This window comes from Arabidopsis lyrata (genome assembly GCF_000004255.2).
Source record: "Arabidopsis lyrata subsp. lyrata unplaced genomic scaffold ARALYscaffold_5, whole genome shotgun sequence".
Classification (NCBI taxonomy): Eukaryota; Viridiplantae; Streptophyta; class Magnoliopsida; order Brassicales; family Brassicaceae; genus Arabidopsis; species Arabidopsis lyrata.
In genome coordinates this window covers 3929866-3946916 of record NW_003302551.1, presented here as the reverse complement: position 1 = coordinate 3946916, position 17051 = coordinate 3929866, and the positions used below count along the sequence as shown (strand labels likewise).

At 36.8% G+C, this 17051-nt stretch overlaps 4 protein-coding genes across 6 annotated transcripts; 3 read left to right on the top strand and 1 right to left on the bottom strand.

Annotated features, from left to right (window-relative positions):
- Positions 1 to 4: 4 nt before the first annotated feature.
- On the bottom strand, positions 5 to 6397 carry LOC110228278 (uncharacterized mitochondrial protein AtMg00810-like). Its single transcript, XM_021025070.1, has 2 exons — positions 6361 to 6397; positions 5 to 681 (listed from the first exon to the last, which is right to left on the bottom strand). The coding sequence occupies exons 1-2, from the start codon at positions 6395 to 6397 to the stop codon at positions 5 to 7; spliced, it is 714 nt and encodes a 237-aa protein (XP_020880729.1).
- Positions 6323 to 7855, top strand: LOC9313132 (ubiquinol oxidase 1c, mitochondrial). The gene is made up of 4 exons (XM_002877018.2): positions 6323 to 6814; positions 6908 to 7036; positions 7149 to 7637; positions 7730 to 7855. Exons 1-4 carry the CDS (start codon positions 6500 to 6502, stop codon positions 7787 to 7789), a joined length of 993 nt encoding a protein of 330 aa, XP_002877064.1. The 5' UTR covers positions 6323 to 6499; the 3' UTR covers positions 7790 to 7855.
- Positions 7856 to 10567: 2712 nt separating this feature from the next.
- Positions 10568 to 13422, top strand: LOC9313131. Of its 3 annotated transcripts, none has more exons than XM_021025544.1 (12): positions 10568 to 10751; positions 10827 to 10925; positions 11004 to 11088; positions 11321 to 11390; positions 11479 to 11539; positions 11611 to 11664; positions 11774 to 11930; positions 12036 to 12132; positions 12389 to 12498; positions 12682 to 12788; positions 12921 to 13031; positions 13138 to 13422. In XM_021025544.1, the coding sequence occupies exons 1-12, from the start codon at positions 10662 to 10664 to the stop codon at positions 13261 to 13263; spliced, it is 1167 nt and encodes a 388-aa protein (XP_020881203.1). In that variant the 5' UTR covers positions 10568 to 10661; the 3' UTR covers positions 13264 to 13422. The 3 variants fall into 3 exon arrangements, with proteins under 3 accessions (XP_020881203.1, XP_020881202.1, XP_020881204.1); XM_021025543.1 differs by having other exon boundaries at positions 10588 to 10751; positions 12033 to 12132; XM_021025545.1 differs by having other exon boundaries at positions 10670 to 10751; positions 10834 to 10925; positions 12033 to 12132.
- A 425-nt stretch (positions 13423 to 13847) lies between these two features.
- LOC9313130 (probable splicing factor 3A subunit 1) lies at positions 13848 to 15936 on the top strand. The gene is made up of 3 exons (XM_021025542.1): positions 13848 to 14058; positions 14228 to 15356; positions 15444 to 15936. Exons 2-3 carry the CDS (start codon positions 14253 to 14255, stop codon positions 15792 to 15794), a joined length of 1455 nt encoding a protein of 484 aa, XP_020881201.1. The 5' UTR covers positions 13848 to 14058; positions 14228 to 14252; the 3' UTR covers positions 15795 to 15936.
- The last annotated feature ends 1115 nt before the right edge of the window (positions 15937 to 17051 follow it).

Below are 17051 nucleotides of genomic sequence, written 5' to 3'. Positions count from 1 at the left end.
CCCCTCAAGTCTCTACAACAGAATCCTCTTGTGAAGTGAAGAGACTTGAAACTGACATACGGCCAAGTACAGAATGAAAAGGCCCTGGATGAAGAGGCTTTGTCAAGATATCTGCCAACTGATTATTGGTTGTAACATGAAAAACTTTTAGTAAACCCTCTTTGATCCGATCTCTGGTTCTATGGCAATCTATCTCCATATGTTTTATTCTCTCGTGAAATACCGGATTATTAGCAATGTGCATTGCTGACTTGTTATCAGTGAAGAGCTTAGCCTGAGAAGTCACAAAGATATGGAGACTCTTTAACAATTGATTAAGCCATACCATTTCATCAGAAGCCATGGCCATGGCTCTGTATTCAGCTTCAGTGCTACTACTGCTTGCAACCTGTTGTTTCTTTGATTTCCAAGAGATCAAAGAAGTTCCTAAGAACACACATATACCGGTAACAGATCTTCTTGTGTCTAAGCACGTACCCCAATCAGCATCTGAAAATCCATTGAGACAAAGTTCTGTATTAACAGAGTAGAACAAACCTTGGCCCGGATTTGCTTTAAGATACTTGAGCACATTGTACACTGCTTGGAGATGTGCATCTGTAGGACAAGAGAGAAACTGACTCAACCGGTTGACAGCAAATGTGATATCTGGTCTGGTTAGAGTAAGATAAAGCAGTCTCCCCACTAGTTCTTTGTAAGGTCTTCCATCTTGTAAGAGAACACCCGTCTCCTTAGTAAGATTGACTTTAGGATCCATAGGAACAGACCTTGGTTTGCACTCAACATAACCTGCATCTTTTAACAGATCCAAACAATACTTTCTCTGGGAAACTGAAATACCATCTGAGTTTCTAGCAACTTCAAGACCTAAGAAAAACTTGACTGGTCCAAGATCCTTAGTCTTAAACTGCTGAGCCAATACTCTTTTCAAATCACTTACTGCAGCTTCATTATTGCTAGCAATAAGAATATCGTCTACATACACCAGTAGAGCAATGAAAGTCATACCTTTGACTTTAACAAACATCGTGTTATCCACAAGAGACTGGATGAAACCATCAGATAAAAGAACTGTTGAGAAGCATTTATACCATTGCCGACTTGCTTGTTTTAATCCATAAATGGACTTATGTAGTTTGCACACTGCATTAGGCGGCAAAGTTCCTGAGCTTGGAGTATATCCCTGTGGTAAGCTCATATATATCTCCTCTTCCAATTCACTATGCAAAAAAGCATTGGTAACATCCATTTGGGTTAAGCACCAACCCTTGTTAGCTGCAAGACCCAGAATTAGCTTTATACTTGCAAGTTTAGCCACAGGAGAAAACAAAATAATCTATTCCTTCCTGTTGAGTAAACCCTTTAGCAACCAATCTGGCCTTATATCTTTCTATAGTACCATCAGCCTTATACTTTATAGTATAGACCCATTTGCAACCAACAACATTTTTCCCTTGTGGTAGTTCTACAACACTCCATGTTTTATTCAATTCCATAGCCTCAAGTTCCACATCCATAGCTTTAGTCCATTGCAGTGATGCTATAGCTTGTTTAAAATTGGTAGGTTCTGTTTCAAGAGAATATGAAAGTACTATAGACTGATATGGTTCATTGAAAAGGGAGTAAGAGAGATATTTTGATAAAGGGTAAGGAGTGGTACATACTTTTGAAGAAGTGATGGAAGTGGCTGGTGGAGAAATTTGTGTAGATGGTTCAGAAATTTTGGTGAAAGAACAGTGGTAATCAGATAGATAAGTGGGTACCTTTGCAGATCGTTTTGGCCTAGCATTGGGCAATGAAACAGTAGTACTTTCTGTTGTAACAATCTCTTGTGATGTAGATGGGACACTAGGTGTAGAATGTGATGAAGATGATGCATGAGATGGTATAGTATGATGTGGAGTAGAAATGTTATGTGATGAATCAATAAAAGAATCAAGAATAACAGGAACTGGTAAAGGTAAAATGTTTTTATTGAAAATATCTGGTGGATTTGAAACTGTGATGTCATGGAATGGAAATGTATTTTCATGGAAAATCACATTTCTCGATACAGAGATGATGTTATTTTCTAAATGCAACATTTTATAGCCTTTGTAACCAGAAGCAAAGCCTAAAAACACACATTTATCAGCTCTAGCACTAAACTTATGTCTATCCTTTTGAAGAGTAGAAACATAACACAGACATCCAAAAGTGCGAATAAAAGAGTAATCAGGTTGCTTCTTTGTTAACATTTCATATGGTGATTTATTTTCTAATAACAGAGATGGTGTCCTATTGATCAGAAAAACAGAAGTCAAGATGCAGTCACTCCAATAAGCTAAAGGAAGATTAGACTGAAACAGTAAAGCCCTTGCAACATTCAATAAGTGTTGATGCTTTCTTTCAACAACAGAATTTTGTTGTGGTGTATATGCACAAGAGAATTGATGAAGCATACCATGATTTTTAACAATCTCAGTAAATGCAAGTTCAGGAGCATTATCAGTTCTAATAGCTTTTATGATATTGTTGTATTGAGTAGAAACATGCTGAATAAAAGCTTTAAAATGACCAGTAACTTCACTTTTATTTCTCATAAGATATATCCATGTAACACGAGTACAATCATCTACTAAAGTGAAAAAGTACTTATATCCTTCAACAGACTCGATTGAAAATGGACCCCAGACATCCATATGAACTAAATCAAATGGTAAAGCTGACAATCTATTATTAGACTCAAATGACAAACGTTTTTGTTTAGCTAAAGGACAGACACTACAAGGAGAATTTGAAAAACTAGTTTTAGACAATATACCCGGAATATGCTTTAACTTGTCAGATGATGGATGTCCAAGGCGCCTGTGCCAAAGATCACCATCAACCATCAAGGATCCAGAGAAGAATGATGTAGATGATGGATGTTCAAGTTGTAAAATGTAGAGATAGTGAAGTAAAATGCCTCTACCAATCGTCAAGCCCTGAATATACTCCTGAATAAAACATGAATCAGGAAAGAAATGTGCTGAACAATTACTTGATTTTAATAAACTTGAAACAGAGATAAGATTGAATTTAAATGATGGTACATGTAACACATCATGTAATGCAAGAGATGATGATAGATGGATAGTGCCAGTGTGTGTGATGTCTACCCTAGTGTCATTTGGTAAGGAGACTTTTACTCCAGAAACTATTTCAGTTTCATTGAACAATCCTAGATCAGAACAAACATGGGTAGTAGCTCCACTGTCAATGATCCAAGAACCATGAGGAAGATTTGTATATAAAGTTGATAAACACTGATGTTGAAAAGTGAGTTTGTTGTTTTCAAAACGAAGTGAAGATGAAGGAAATGAGATAATACCAGAAGAAGATTGTATATCCATAGCACCATTAGCAGTGACAGTTGAAACAGGTACAGTTTGAATAGCCATAGCACCATGATTTGTAATGGAAGAGACTGATGGGGAAGGGACTGAAGTCTCCGGAACTGAATTTTTAACATGACCAGTGAGTTGTTGTAATAAAGTCTGAATCTGATCAGAACTCATCGTGCTAACATCCAAATTCATAGGACTGATTGCAGGTGGTGCCATATAAGGCATATTCATGAGCAACAGTGTGAGGCCTCTGGTTCTGTTGAACTGGTCCCCTAGACTGATAGGATTGAGCAGGCATTGGAGTAGCTGGTCTCTGGGAATGATAGCCAGCAGAGATACTCTTAAACCCTGGTATATATCCTGGGGGATAGCCATGAAGCTTAAAACACTTCTGTACTACATGTCCTGTTTGGCCACAATGAGTACACATAGGCCTTGGCTGTCTAGGACGATATCCACCTTGCATTGCATAAGCATAATTCTCCTGAAATCCATTGTAAACACTCATATCAGGATTAACAGGAATAGGAGGTCCTGATGTTTGGAAGACTACACCCTCAGACTTAGCATGAGGCTTGATATTCTTCTGACGCTCATCTTGAGTCACCAAGTTAAAAGCATCCTCAATCGTTGGAATCGGCTTCAACATCAGAATGTGACGTCTTGTAGACTCAAATGAATCATTTAATCCCATCAAGAATTTGGTTACCCTGCTCCTGTGTTGTAATCTCTCCCACAACACAGCTGCATTACACTCACATTTGCCGCAAGTACACACTGGTAACTCAACATAATTTTTATATTCTTCCCACAATGTTACCAGTTCTGTGTAATAGGCACTTACATCTAAAGATCCCTGTTGAATAGAACTCAATTTTTGCTCAATTTCATAAACTCTTGGAGCATCATCTTGTTTAAACCTTGACATAAGATTTTGCCAGATACCTTCAGCAGTAGAGATAAAAAGTAAACTCTGGCCTATCTTTTTCGATACTGAATTCATTAACCAGGTTGCAACCATATCGTTGCATCGTGACCAAGATCCAAAATCTCTATGTTCCGGAGATGGTTTAGTAATTGTACCGTCTATGAATCCAAGCTTGTTCCTGACATTAAGAGCCATACGCATCGAACGTCGCCAGGCATGGAAATCAGCTCCGGTAGAAAGACGATCAGAGACTAACACCAATCCGGCATGATCAGTATTGTGAAGAAAGAACGGATTATTGTATTGATCAATTGATTGACGGGAAGATTCACTCGTCGACATGGTATACTTCAAGAAATCAGAAAGAATGAGATATTTGTGATGATAATGAATGAAAGTGAAGCTCGAATTGATATGAGTTCAAAGAAGAGATGAAAATGGCGGAAGAAAAATTTCGATTCTTGATAATGAAATCGAAAGTGAAAAGAGATGATTCGGTGGCTGTATACACACACCGAGCTGATAATATGAAGAACGATGGAAGATAACGATGATCGGATGAAGAAACGATGAAGATCGAAGAAGAATCAAAGAGATTTGATGAAGAAGATGAAATTTTCTCGGAAAATGTTCTGTTAGAAATTTTCCCGAGAAAAGAATGAGAGAGAATTAAAATTGCTCTGATACCATGTTAACATATTGAATTAAACTGAAATTCTCATTAAATCCAAATGTATGTACAATTAGTCTATATATAGACTTTGAGATTAATACATAAGATAAGCAAAAGGAAACTTATGCTATATACTATATCTCATATGTTAATATATACTAAAGAGTTCTAAGTTTGTGCTTTTCCTTTTGTGCTCAAGTCATAATCATTTTTGGGACAAAAGCATTACTCTTATGTTTCATAAGTCTAAGCGTTCAATTCCAAATCCAATCCCCAAGCTCATACAATCAAAACATTTCTTCTCTCAGTTTTATAAGAACTTGATGCTAAGGAACAAGAACATGTTTTTTTACATGGAAAACTTCCAAATGAAACTTTGAAGAGATCTCACTGGTCAAGTTCTGTTGCGCCACCAAAATTTGCTCTGTAAACATACTCTGTTTTCATCCGGTTCGTGTACATCTTCATCATCTTAACTCTAACTTTCGCCTCATCGGGGAAGAAAATATAGAGCTGCACATGAAGCATGAATTAGAGACTTAAGACAAAGAAATCAACACACCACAGTCAGAAACTATCTTGCTCTATGCTTTGGCATTAAAAATACCATCTCTATAAGACTCTAAAATGAAGACCCAAGTTTCTCCACTAAAGACACTTGGCATCTTACACGCACTGTTACAAACGAAGTCGCTTGGCACAAAAGTGTCTGGTTTCCTCACGCTACGCCAAAATTCTCCTTTTGTGTTTGGTTAGCGGCCCAAAACCGCCTATCAACGGGTGACAGAATGATGCATTGGAACAAAGGAATTTCCACAGCCTGTGTTCTCTGCAACAACACTCTTGAATCACGTGACCATCTCTTTTTCTCCTGTAGTTTCACCTCTGAAGTATGGCAGGCCTTGGCAAAAAACATCTACCGATCGAGATATTCCACGAACTGGCACGATTTGATACTCTCCACTTCTGGTCATTGGCAGAACAGAATTGTAAGTTTCATTGCTCGCTATGTTTTCCAAGCAACGATCCATGCTCTTTGGCGGGAACGAAACGGCAGAAGACATGGTGAAGACCCAAACCCTCCAGTTAGACTAATCAAATGGATTGATAAGCAAGTAAAGAATCAACTCTCTTCAATCAAAGCAACCGGAGACAGAAGATATGATATGGGTCTTCAAATATGGTTCGGGGCAAGAAGTTAATCTTACAAACAAAGTCTGATGAAATTCTGTTTTTCTTAAACTTTCTAAATTACACGTTGCACTCGATGTACAAACGAATATTTTTCTTTTGAATTTAATTTAACATTACATTCAAAAAAAAAAAAAAAAAAAAAAAATGAAGACCCAATGGGCCCTATGCGTGCGGGCTATATTAAAGGCCCAATGAACTAGTTGGATCTTCAGTTGATGTTTTGAGTTTTGACATCATCCGCACTGTTCTTGTTAAACCCCTCATTCCCAAACTTTTAGGGTTTTACGTTTTCCTTATAAAGAAAAAAATCCAAAAGATCTCCCTTGAATCCGAAAAATGATCACTACATTACTCCGTCGATCTCTCCTTGACGCATCAAAGCCGGCGACATCCATTAATGCGATTCTATTTCACCAACTTGCTCCAGCGGAAAATTTTAGGGCTCCGGCGATGGGAGGCTTGAGAGATTTCAGCAAGATGATATTTGAAAAGAAGAAAACGTTGGAGGAGGAGAAAAGATCTGGTGATGGCGAGAAGGCTAATGATCAAGGTAGTAACAAATGGGAACAATTAATCGTTAGTTATTGGGGCGTGAAGCCGATGAAAATCACCAAAGAAGATGGAACTGAATGGAAATGGACTTGTTTTCGGGTACATTACATATTTTCACTACATGTTTTGTGTATTGTTACTTATAGTCTTGCTCTATTTATAAGTATTTTTGTGTGTGGGGAATGATGCTAGCCATGGGAGACGTATAAAGCTGACCTGACGATAGATTTGAAGAAGCACCATGTTCCTTCCACTTTACCGGACAAATTAGCTTATTGGATGGTTAAATCTCTTCGATGGCCTACCGATCTCTTCTTCCAGGTTCCAAATGCTAACTCTTAAAATAGTGAAAATAGTTTTAGAAGATTTGGTTGCTAGCTATCATTTTTAGAAGATTTTAGTATGGACTAATTTTGCCAACGACTTAACGTAGAGGCGGTATGGATGCCGAGCGATGATGTTAGAAACGGTTGCAGCGGTGCCAGGAATGGTTGGAGGGATGCTTATGCACTTCAAATCGCTTCGGCGTTTCGAACAAAGTGGGGGTTGGATCAAAGCCCTTCTTGAAGAAGCAGAGAATGAGAGAATGCACTTAATGACATTCATGGAAGTCGCGAAACCCAAATGGTACGAACGAGCTCTTGTGATCGCTGTTCAAGGCGTTTTCTTCAACGCTTATTTACTCGGATACTTAATCTCCCCCAAATTTGCTCATCGTATGGTTGGATACCTTGAGGAAGAAGCAATACATTCTTACACCGAATTTCTCAAAGAACTTGATAATGGTAACATTGAAAACGTTCCTGCACCGGCTATTGCTATTGATTACTGGAGGCTTGAAGCTGACGCAACGCTTCGTGATGTCGTCATGGTGGTTCGTGCTGATGAGGCCCATCACCGTGATGTTAACCACTATGCATCCGTAAGTGTTTACTCTAAAATATATGGAAATTATGTATGTTAAAAAGATCGATGATTAATTAAATTCTTTTAATATGTTTGTATAAATTGCAGGATATTCACTACCAAGGTCATGAGCTGAAAGAAGCTCCAGCTCCCATAGGATATCATTGAATCAGAAGAGCACTTGAAGTGTTTGTAATCAACAGGGTATAACAACTATTCTCAATATCTTTTACCAAATTTTATTTGTTTGGATTCCAAATTCAAAGTCTGCTAGCTACCATACTCTCGCTAGTTCCAAAACATTCGGATGCGCAATCGTGTGAGTAAACTATATGCCAGTCGCATGCAGCAACTTGATGTATAAGGTTATTTGTAAGATCATTGCGAAGCGACTCAAAGCTACGTAAAGATTGCAATGGTTCGTCAAATAAACTAAAGATTACAATAGTTTATAAAATAAACCAAAAAGTACAATCGTAATATTAAATATACTAAATATTGCAATGGTTAGTAAAATAACTAAAAATTACACAGTTCATAAAATAAATTAAAAGTTGCAATAATTCGTCAAATAAAACAAATGTTACAACGATTTATTTATGAAAAAAAATTATATGTGAGAGACGCGACGATAGATAATTAACTGTTACAAAAATTCATAAAGTAGACTAAAATTTACAATTATTCGTGGAACAAACCAAGTGTTGCTACGATTTACTAAACGTTTACGTTGCAATAATTAATTTAAATATATTTAGTAATTGAAAATATATTACAAAAAGGTTATGATTAGAAAACGGCAAACGTAGAAAGTATTTATTAGGGAATATTACAAAATCTACCACATTTCCACAAGTGACATTCAAAATCTACCACAATCTCAAAAAGCTTTCAAAATCTACCATATTCCAATAGCACATGTGGAATGCTGGACCAAAATACCCTTGATTGGGACAAAGTCTGTGTCAGAGACAGACTTGGGACACAATCTGTGTCAGAGACAAGACAGTTTCGTTTGGTGCTTCCAAAGAAGGAGCAGGTCTGCAATAAATGCTGCATGGTTATCTTATATCAGGGACAAATTCAGATTGAATGGGTGATATAATTAGATCATGGACAAATTCAGATTGAATGGGTGATATAATTAGTTCGAGGACAAGTTCATATCGAATGAATAATAGAATTAGATCGGGGACAAGTTCATTTCGAATGAGTACAAGTTCATATCGGGGACAAGTTCATTTCGAATGAGTACAAGTTCATATCGAATGGGTAATATAATTAGATCGGGGACAAGTTCATATCGAATGAGTAATATAATTAGATCGGAGATAAGTTTAGATAGAATGGGTAATAGAATTAGATCGGGGACAAGTTTAGATAGAATGGGTAATAGAATTAGATCGGGGACAAGTCAAAACGAATGAGTAATATAATTAGATCGAAAATTGAGCGTGATGATGTAGTTTTGTCCGCCAGAGATCTGGATTTACTCGGGGACAACTGGATTTTTTTTGTTATTTTGCAATAGAAGAAAAAAAAATTCAATAATCTGGGTAGGTGAAGACAATAATGCTCAACTAATGAGAACAAATCTAAATAAAATTCGAAACCTTTAAATGATAACAATTGGTGGACAAGATGTGGGATTCATGATAATAGAGCAAGATGATAAAATCGGGGACAAGATCTAGACGCAACAGAGAATTTCTAATCGGGGACAAGATCTGGAGACAAAAACGAAAGCGTTTATTATGAGACAAGATCTGAAGAAGAAAGAGAAAGGGAAAGTGAGAGAGAAACGAAAGTGTCCGCCAGAGATCTGGATTTACTCAGGGACAACTGGATTTTTTTGTTATTCTGCAAATAGAAGGAAAAAATAATTCAATAATCCGCGTAGGTGAAGACAATAATGCTCAACTAATCTGTGGACCAAAATAGATGGTGAAAAATCTAAATAAAATTCGAAATCCTTAAATGAGAACAATTGGTGGACAAGATGTGGGATTCATGATAATAGAGCAAGATGATGAAATCAGGGACAAGATCTAGACGCAACAGAGAATTTCCAGTTGGGGACAAGATCTGGAGACAAAAATGAAAGCGTTTATTATGAGACAAGATCTGAAGAAGAAAGAGAATAATAATGTGGGGTTAAAGCGCACAGATTTCAAGAGAGGAGAGATTAATAGGGAAGGAAAAAAGTGCAGGTTGTCAAGTCGTGAAAACTACCATCAACTGTGAGTGCAAAATTGTCAATCTACAGCAAAATGTGGTATGAGTTGAAAGATGAAGAAGAATATGGTAGATTTTGAAAGAAATTGGGAAAATGTGGTAGATTTTGTAGTTTTTCCTATTTATTAGGATTGTTATTTGAGAAAAATATCATTTAAATTATCAGTTGTTCATTTTCTTTGATTTAAAACATGAACTCTGTACCTGGTGATTAAGATGCTCAATTTTATGTTGACTTTCATTTTAGTCACGAATTTTCGTTGACAAAGTCAATTGATGCACAAAATTGGAATCGAAAGAAGAAAATTGATATCAAAATTAGAACTTCTCTCGATTTTTTTCTCTAATCTTCTCGATTTCTTCTCAAATCCCGATTTAATTTTAGTTTCTTAAGATTTCTTCTTTCGATTTCGATTATGTGCTTCAACTAGCTTTTGTCAACGAAAATTCGTGATAAGTCATAAAATTAAACATTTTAATCACCATGTGCATAATTCATGATTTAAATCAACGAAAATAGACAACTGATAATTTAAATTAGGTCTGAGCAAATAAACCGAACCGAATGTACCGAACCGAAACCGAAGCAAAAAAAACCGAACCGAACTGAACCGAAAATTTGAAAATAACCGAATGGATAAAATATCCGAAAATATCCTAAGCAAAATAACCGAATGAAAACTAAATTTTAAAACCTCCTATGTATCTCAAATTAAAGTCAGCTTCTTCGAGAATGAAATTAGAATTTTAAAGTCAACTTTAAAAATTTTCTCTTTCTGCTTCCACAGAGACAACGAGAGAAACAATGGCAGACTCTGCGATCCGAACCATCGTCGAATCAATTCACTCATCACCGACGCAAGCCGTCGTGTATCTTTCCGGCGGTGCCTCTCAGGTTTCTCTCTCTACCTCTCTATATATACCAGATTCATGTAATTTTGCTTGGAATGATCCAAAACTTCTTATTCAGTCTTTAGGTTGGTTAATGTCAGTTCCTGGAGCTTCGAACACACTTCTCGAAGCCGTGGTTCCGTATTCTATGATCTCTATGGTTCAATTACTCGGAAGGGTTTGTTCTCAAAACCTTGAACTAATGATCAAATCGTTTCTCTTTCCCGACTATAACCAGATTTTATCATTCTCTCAGGTTCCGAACCAACACTGTAGCCAAGCAATGGCGAATGAAATGGCTTTGTTAGCTTATAATCGGGCTCTTAAGCTTTCTAAACCAGGTTAATTTTTACATTACCTTCTTCAACAATCAACATCGTTGTTGCTTAGTAACATTGTTAGTTGATTTATTGTTGCAGTGGTGGTATTTTTATATTTCATATCATGTTTTACTCGGATATGTACGTGTTTAGGCCCAGAACCTCCGGATTAACAAAAGAAACATAGTTGTTGCTTGTTAGCAAGAAGTAGAAATCTTGGATTTGGTTTTAACTTTGGTAATTTGGTGGATAGGATGTGAGGTTCTTGGTGTCGGTTTTACGGGAACATTAGCAACTTCTCGTCCAAAGCGTGGGGATCATAGGTTATGTCCTGTTCTGAAACAAAAACAATCATAGCAAGGGATTTAGATTTTATATTACTCATATAGTTCTGTTTGTTATGCTGAATAGGTTCTTTTTGTCGATAAGAGCATCCGACCGGATATGGGAAACTTCAGTTACTCTAACAAAGGTGATTGCAACATTTTCTTTCTCATGTCTTTCTTTACTCTTTTACTGTTATCTTATTGTGGAAGATTTTAGGGAAAACGAAGCCGAGAGGAAGAAGATAAAGTGGCAAGCTCTGTACTGATTCAGGTATGTCATTTACAGTTTTGTACCTGCCTAGGGGATAAATTTTCTAAAAGCATTGTGCTTTGAGATACTCATGAGTTCTTAAAAACTCTTCTGGTCATTATTATCTTAGGCTATGGCCAAAGCATGCCGAGTTTCTGAGACACTTGACTCTGGCTTGACTGAGTCTGAGGTGCTTAATGAGTCTGAAACCCGGTTTAGTGAAGAAGAAGAACTAGAGCAGCTTATAGATGGACAATTGTGTTCTAAGATTTATCCATTTTCTAAAGGTAAGATTTTGGTCATTTGACTCAATAAAACTTACTTTGAAGTTTTTTTAACTGAATCTTGCATCCGTTGCCATTATTGATGTAGTTTCTATATCTTTATAGCAGAATCATATGGATCGGATAAAGATAGAAAGATTATACTGCCTGGTTCTTTTAACCCATTACATGAGGGTCATCTCAAGCTGTTGGAAGCTGCTCTGAGGTAAGCTTGTATGTTTTTATTATTTAATCATTATTGTCTTTGACTCTTTGCTGGTTCTATGTTTCTTAGTTAAAGCTGATATGCTATGTTATGCAAGGTAATTAGTAATATGACCATTTCTTTTGTTGTGCCATGTGAATTGTTTTCCTTATTGTATTTTGGAGACTCCTCTGGCATTTTGACGTTTTTATTATCTCCAAACAACAAAACAGATAACAAAATGTAAACAATCTCATACGAAGATTTGTTGATGCAGTGTTAGTGAAGGAGGGTACCCATGTTTTGAGATATCTGCAGTAAATGCAGACAAACCATCGCTTACAGTTGCAGAAATTAAAGATCGCGTCAAGCAATTTGAAGTACTTGGTATTGCGGAATCTTCATTTTTCACTCACTAGTTATTAATGTTTTCAATCTTGTGCACCACCTTTTTGTATATCTCTGTGATTACAACCAATCTATGATTTGAGCTATAATTGTTTCCAATGCAAGTATATGCGTATTTTACTCGTGCTATCGTTTTGATATTGGTTGGTATCTGGTTTGCAGAAAAGACGGTAATAGTTTCAAATCAGCCATTCTTTTACAAGAAAGCTGAACTCTTCCCAGGAAGCAGTTTTGTAATCGGTGCTGACACTGCAGCAAGGCTTGTTAATGTATGAACCTTTAGCCCGCAGATCTTCTTTTTGTTTCTTTTTTTTAAACCCTACAATTAGATTTATATGCTACATTGTTGCGATCATCAACGTTTAAAGACGAAATTATAAAGGAACTTTAACTTCTTGCAGCCAAAGTACTATGAAGGAAGCCACAAAAGGATGTTGGAGGTACTAGGTGACTGCAAACGAACAGGTTGCAAGTTCCTTGTTGGTGGCCGTAATGTAGATGGTGAATTTAAGGTTTGATCTCAACACTACAATCTCAAGTAACACAATTTTACTATTGTGCGAGTGTTGTCTATGAGATTTTATGCATTATGCCTTACTTATCCTCGCTCCTCTGTAGGTTCTCGACAATATTGACATTCCAGATGAAATAAGCAGTATGTTTACCTCAATTCCAGCGGAAACATTCCGAATGGATATATCCTCTACCGAGCTAAGAAAGAACCGAGGAGATGTTATTTCATAATGCAGGAACTAGTGACTTGCAAAGACAGTTCGTATTGTTTATTAAGAAGTGCTTACTTATTGTACAAACAAAAGAATATTGGCTTTTTTCTTCTTGACATGCTTGTGAAAATAAAATATAAAATAATAAAAAGCAAAGTTGTTTGCTTTGTTGTATACCTTTTTCTGGCACCATAATCAATTGCAGCAAAACTCAAAAGAATAAGATTAGATCAATCAAGAACTTGCTGCTGCTTTTCAAAGAACTTTACTATGATAAATTGATACTCCCTCGGTTTTAAATTAGTTGTCGTTTAAGGTTTTTTCACGTTTATTAATAAAACATTCAATTTTCTTGTTTTACCCCTAATTAATGTATTGTTTTATGTAATATTATTACTTAATAAGCTAAGAGAGTAGGGGTAAAATTGAAAAATCTGTCAAAAATATGCATTGAAAACCTAAAACGACAACTAATTTGAAACAAAATTCAACTTCTAAAACGACAACTAATTTAAAACGGAGGGAGTAATAGATAAAGTCTCATGCATGAGGTTATTGTGTTATGGACCGAAACTAGAGGCCCAAATAATAAAGGCCCGTTGGAAAACCTAAGACACAAGTTTCGTTTAGTAGGGTTCATGTTTTTTTGGGTATCAGTTTAGGGTTTATATTGATTTTATCTTCTTCGTTTCTCGTCGGTTGCGTCGATTTCTCCAAGTCGTTCGTTCTCCGATTCTACACGACTTTCACGGCGGGACTGTTTCTTGCCAGCTGAGGTATCGGAGTTTCGTATCTCTCCCTAAAAGCCTAAGTAGTAAGTATAGTCCTTGGATTTCTCATATTTATAGTATCGATGAATCTCTTGTTTCTTTCACTTGCTTCTCCGATGGAAATAATCATGTGTATTTTTCTAATTTGTCTCCACCTTATATTCAACTGATTTCGGTAGATTTGATAGTTTATTGTGGCAATCTTTTATTTAGGTCAAAACCTGAAATTCGAAGGCAGATGGATTCGCAAATCATCTCAGATAAAGCGGAGGCTGAACGAATTGTTAAGAATGTAGCACGTTGCATTGCCAGAAAAGGGTTGAAGTATGAGAAGAGGATGATGACCAATGTCAAAGATCCAAGAATCAACTTTCTGAGGAACCCTGAAGATCCCTTACACGGATATTACAAGCAGAAGCTTAGTGATTACCTTTCTCAGATTCAACAAAATGGAACTATTGTTGATGATTTTGGTCATGTTGTAGTTAGTACCCAAGTCACTGAGCCACCTCCAGGTATAATCAGAAATGATATCGAGGATATGGCGCGTTACATTTCCAAAGGTGGGTTGGTGTTTGAGAGCGTCATGAGGCATCTTGTTGCAGATGAAGCAAGATACAGCTTTATGGCTAGTTCCCATCCCTTTCACGCGTTTTACCAGCAGAAGCTTACCGAATATCGTTCTATCAATCAACAAGACGGAGGAGCTAATCTTGATTATGATGCTACTCTTGCTGTTTACAAGCAAAAGGCTACCGAATTCCGTTCTTGGATTCAACAAGAGGGAGCTAATCTTGATGATGATGCTGATGCTGCTGGTCAACGCATTGTTCTGCCATATTTTCTCGACCTTAGACTTCCTAAAGGGATGAGTGGCAAGGATTTTAGAACTATGAAGCTCACAGCTCAGTTTGGGGCTTGGTATGGAAACGATTTCTGGCTGGGGTTCAAGAACAGAGATGGGTTTGAGTTTACGAACCCAACTGATAGCAAGTTCCCACGTTTCACTCGGTTTGTTCTCGAGTATTCAGAAGTATTTAGTCCCCCTAAAGATTTGAAAGAAAAGGTTAGCAAGAGTCATGCTTATATGTCGGCCATACATGATGGTTTTTTCCGTCTTGTTAATCAGTGGGATTCTCTCCAAGATTTGAAATGGCACGATGGAGGGGTGATGTCTATGGTTCGTTGGCATGCTTCTCTCGTGAAAGATTTTGCTAACAATGAAGAGCTGCCACACCCTGAAACCACTGGGTCTGTATCTGGAACGGAACCAGAGCCAAAGAGACTAAAGCTTGACGAGTCAGGCCTTGTTCCAGAAGACCAGTTTCTTGCTAAACACCCGGTAATGTTTTCTTCAGGCTCTTTCTTACATGTCTTTGTTTTTTCTTTCTTTCGTCTAAGCTGTATCTGACATTATACATTTTTTCAGGGTTGGTGTACAATCAGGGTTTCGATTGTCAGTGTCGAAGGTCGTGAGGTAAACATCATTGAGAAAACAGTGCAGTCGTTATCGGAAAACGTGGCCAGTTTCAAGGAGAAAATAGCCGAGGAGGTCCGAAGTATCCCACCAGAGAAACAGGTGTTATTCGGAAAAGCCGGGTTGTTGAAGGACAACAACAGGTCACTAGCACATTACAATGTGGGAGCAGGAGAAATCCTTACTCTGTCCTTGTGTACGTGTGGGAGAGAGACAGATTTGGACAAGCCTTGTTGTTGCACGGAATTGTTTAACAACGCACTTGGTGAGATGATGCGATCTCAAGCTTCTTGTTTTGATTGATTGATGTTTGGATATTTGGCAGCTTATTGTTCGTTTTGGCTCTGTTATCTTTCTTAAATGATCTTATACTCATGGTCATTTTAAGTTTCTCCTCTATGTAAAAATCTTGACTTTGATTGGGTTTTCTTCTATATTCTATGCAAGTATATAATCATCTATTTTAATTGTCTCAAAGTTTTGCTATTTAATTAAGTCAAGCTTGATATCTCAAAACTCAAATGAATGTATAAGAAGGTAATGTAATGATTAAGGATGTGTTTAGTTGATGATAAATCACTAGCCGTTGGATTATATGTTGGTTCAGCTGTGGGTCAATCCTCAAAAGCTGGTGAAATCTCCCAGCTTATCAAGACACCTAGGCTATGATCCTGAGGATCATTTCCAAAACCTTGAAGACACGTTAGTAGCAACACCAAAAGACTTTACGCTTGAGCAAGCAGATCTCGTCGGTCTTAGTTTTCAATTTTAAGCTAATTGTTTTAGGCGGTATTCATGTGCCACTTATGCACCCGTAACTAATTAGCCTCGTGTATATATAGCTCTAGTAACACTCTAAAAATATACATGAAAATAAGGGGACTTATGTGGAATTGAGAATCTGCAATATTGACGTAGAGTTCGAGTTTTATGGGAGTATGTCCGTGATTAGGAAACATTTGAGGCCATTGAACCTCTTAATTTGATTTCGTTGTGATAAAGTCATTTCTTATTTTAGGCTCTAGAGAAGCTCAACGAGTTGGTTGACTCAGAACTTCTGCGTGCTTCTCCTATATTTGATTACTTTGATATGTTTCTAAAATGCAATTTTTGTTATCAAACTTTTGAGTTGCTGGAAATGTTATGAGGTTAATGAACTTCTTTATGTTTTTAAAAAAAAAAATTATGCAGCAAACTTACATATAGTTTTATATGGTTTAAGTCATTTTATAAAACCCAAGAATCCGTTTTAGCTACGTCTATACTGTTTAGTTTTTTTTTTTTTTTTTTTTTTTTTGAGTCCACGTTAAGCATTTATCTAATTGACTCATACATAGTTTTCAATTTTGTATGGTTTCTAATTCTATGTTATAAATTCGGTTGATGTGTCTGCACCTAGAGTGAAGATATGATCTCTTTGACCCATATATATTTCTGTTTGGTGAAGATATGATTGATATGTCCGAGCCTACTTTGCACCATCTCTTCTGAATTTGTTCACCATTACCTTACCTGATTCGTTGCATTCCATTATCAGTCTACATGACGTGACGTAGAGTT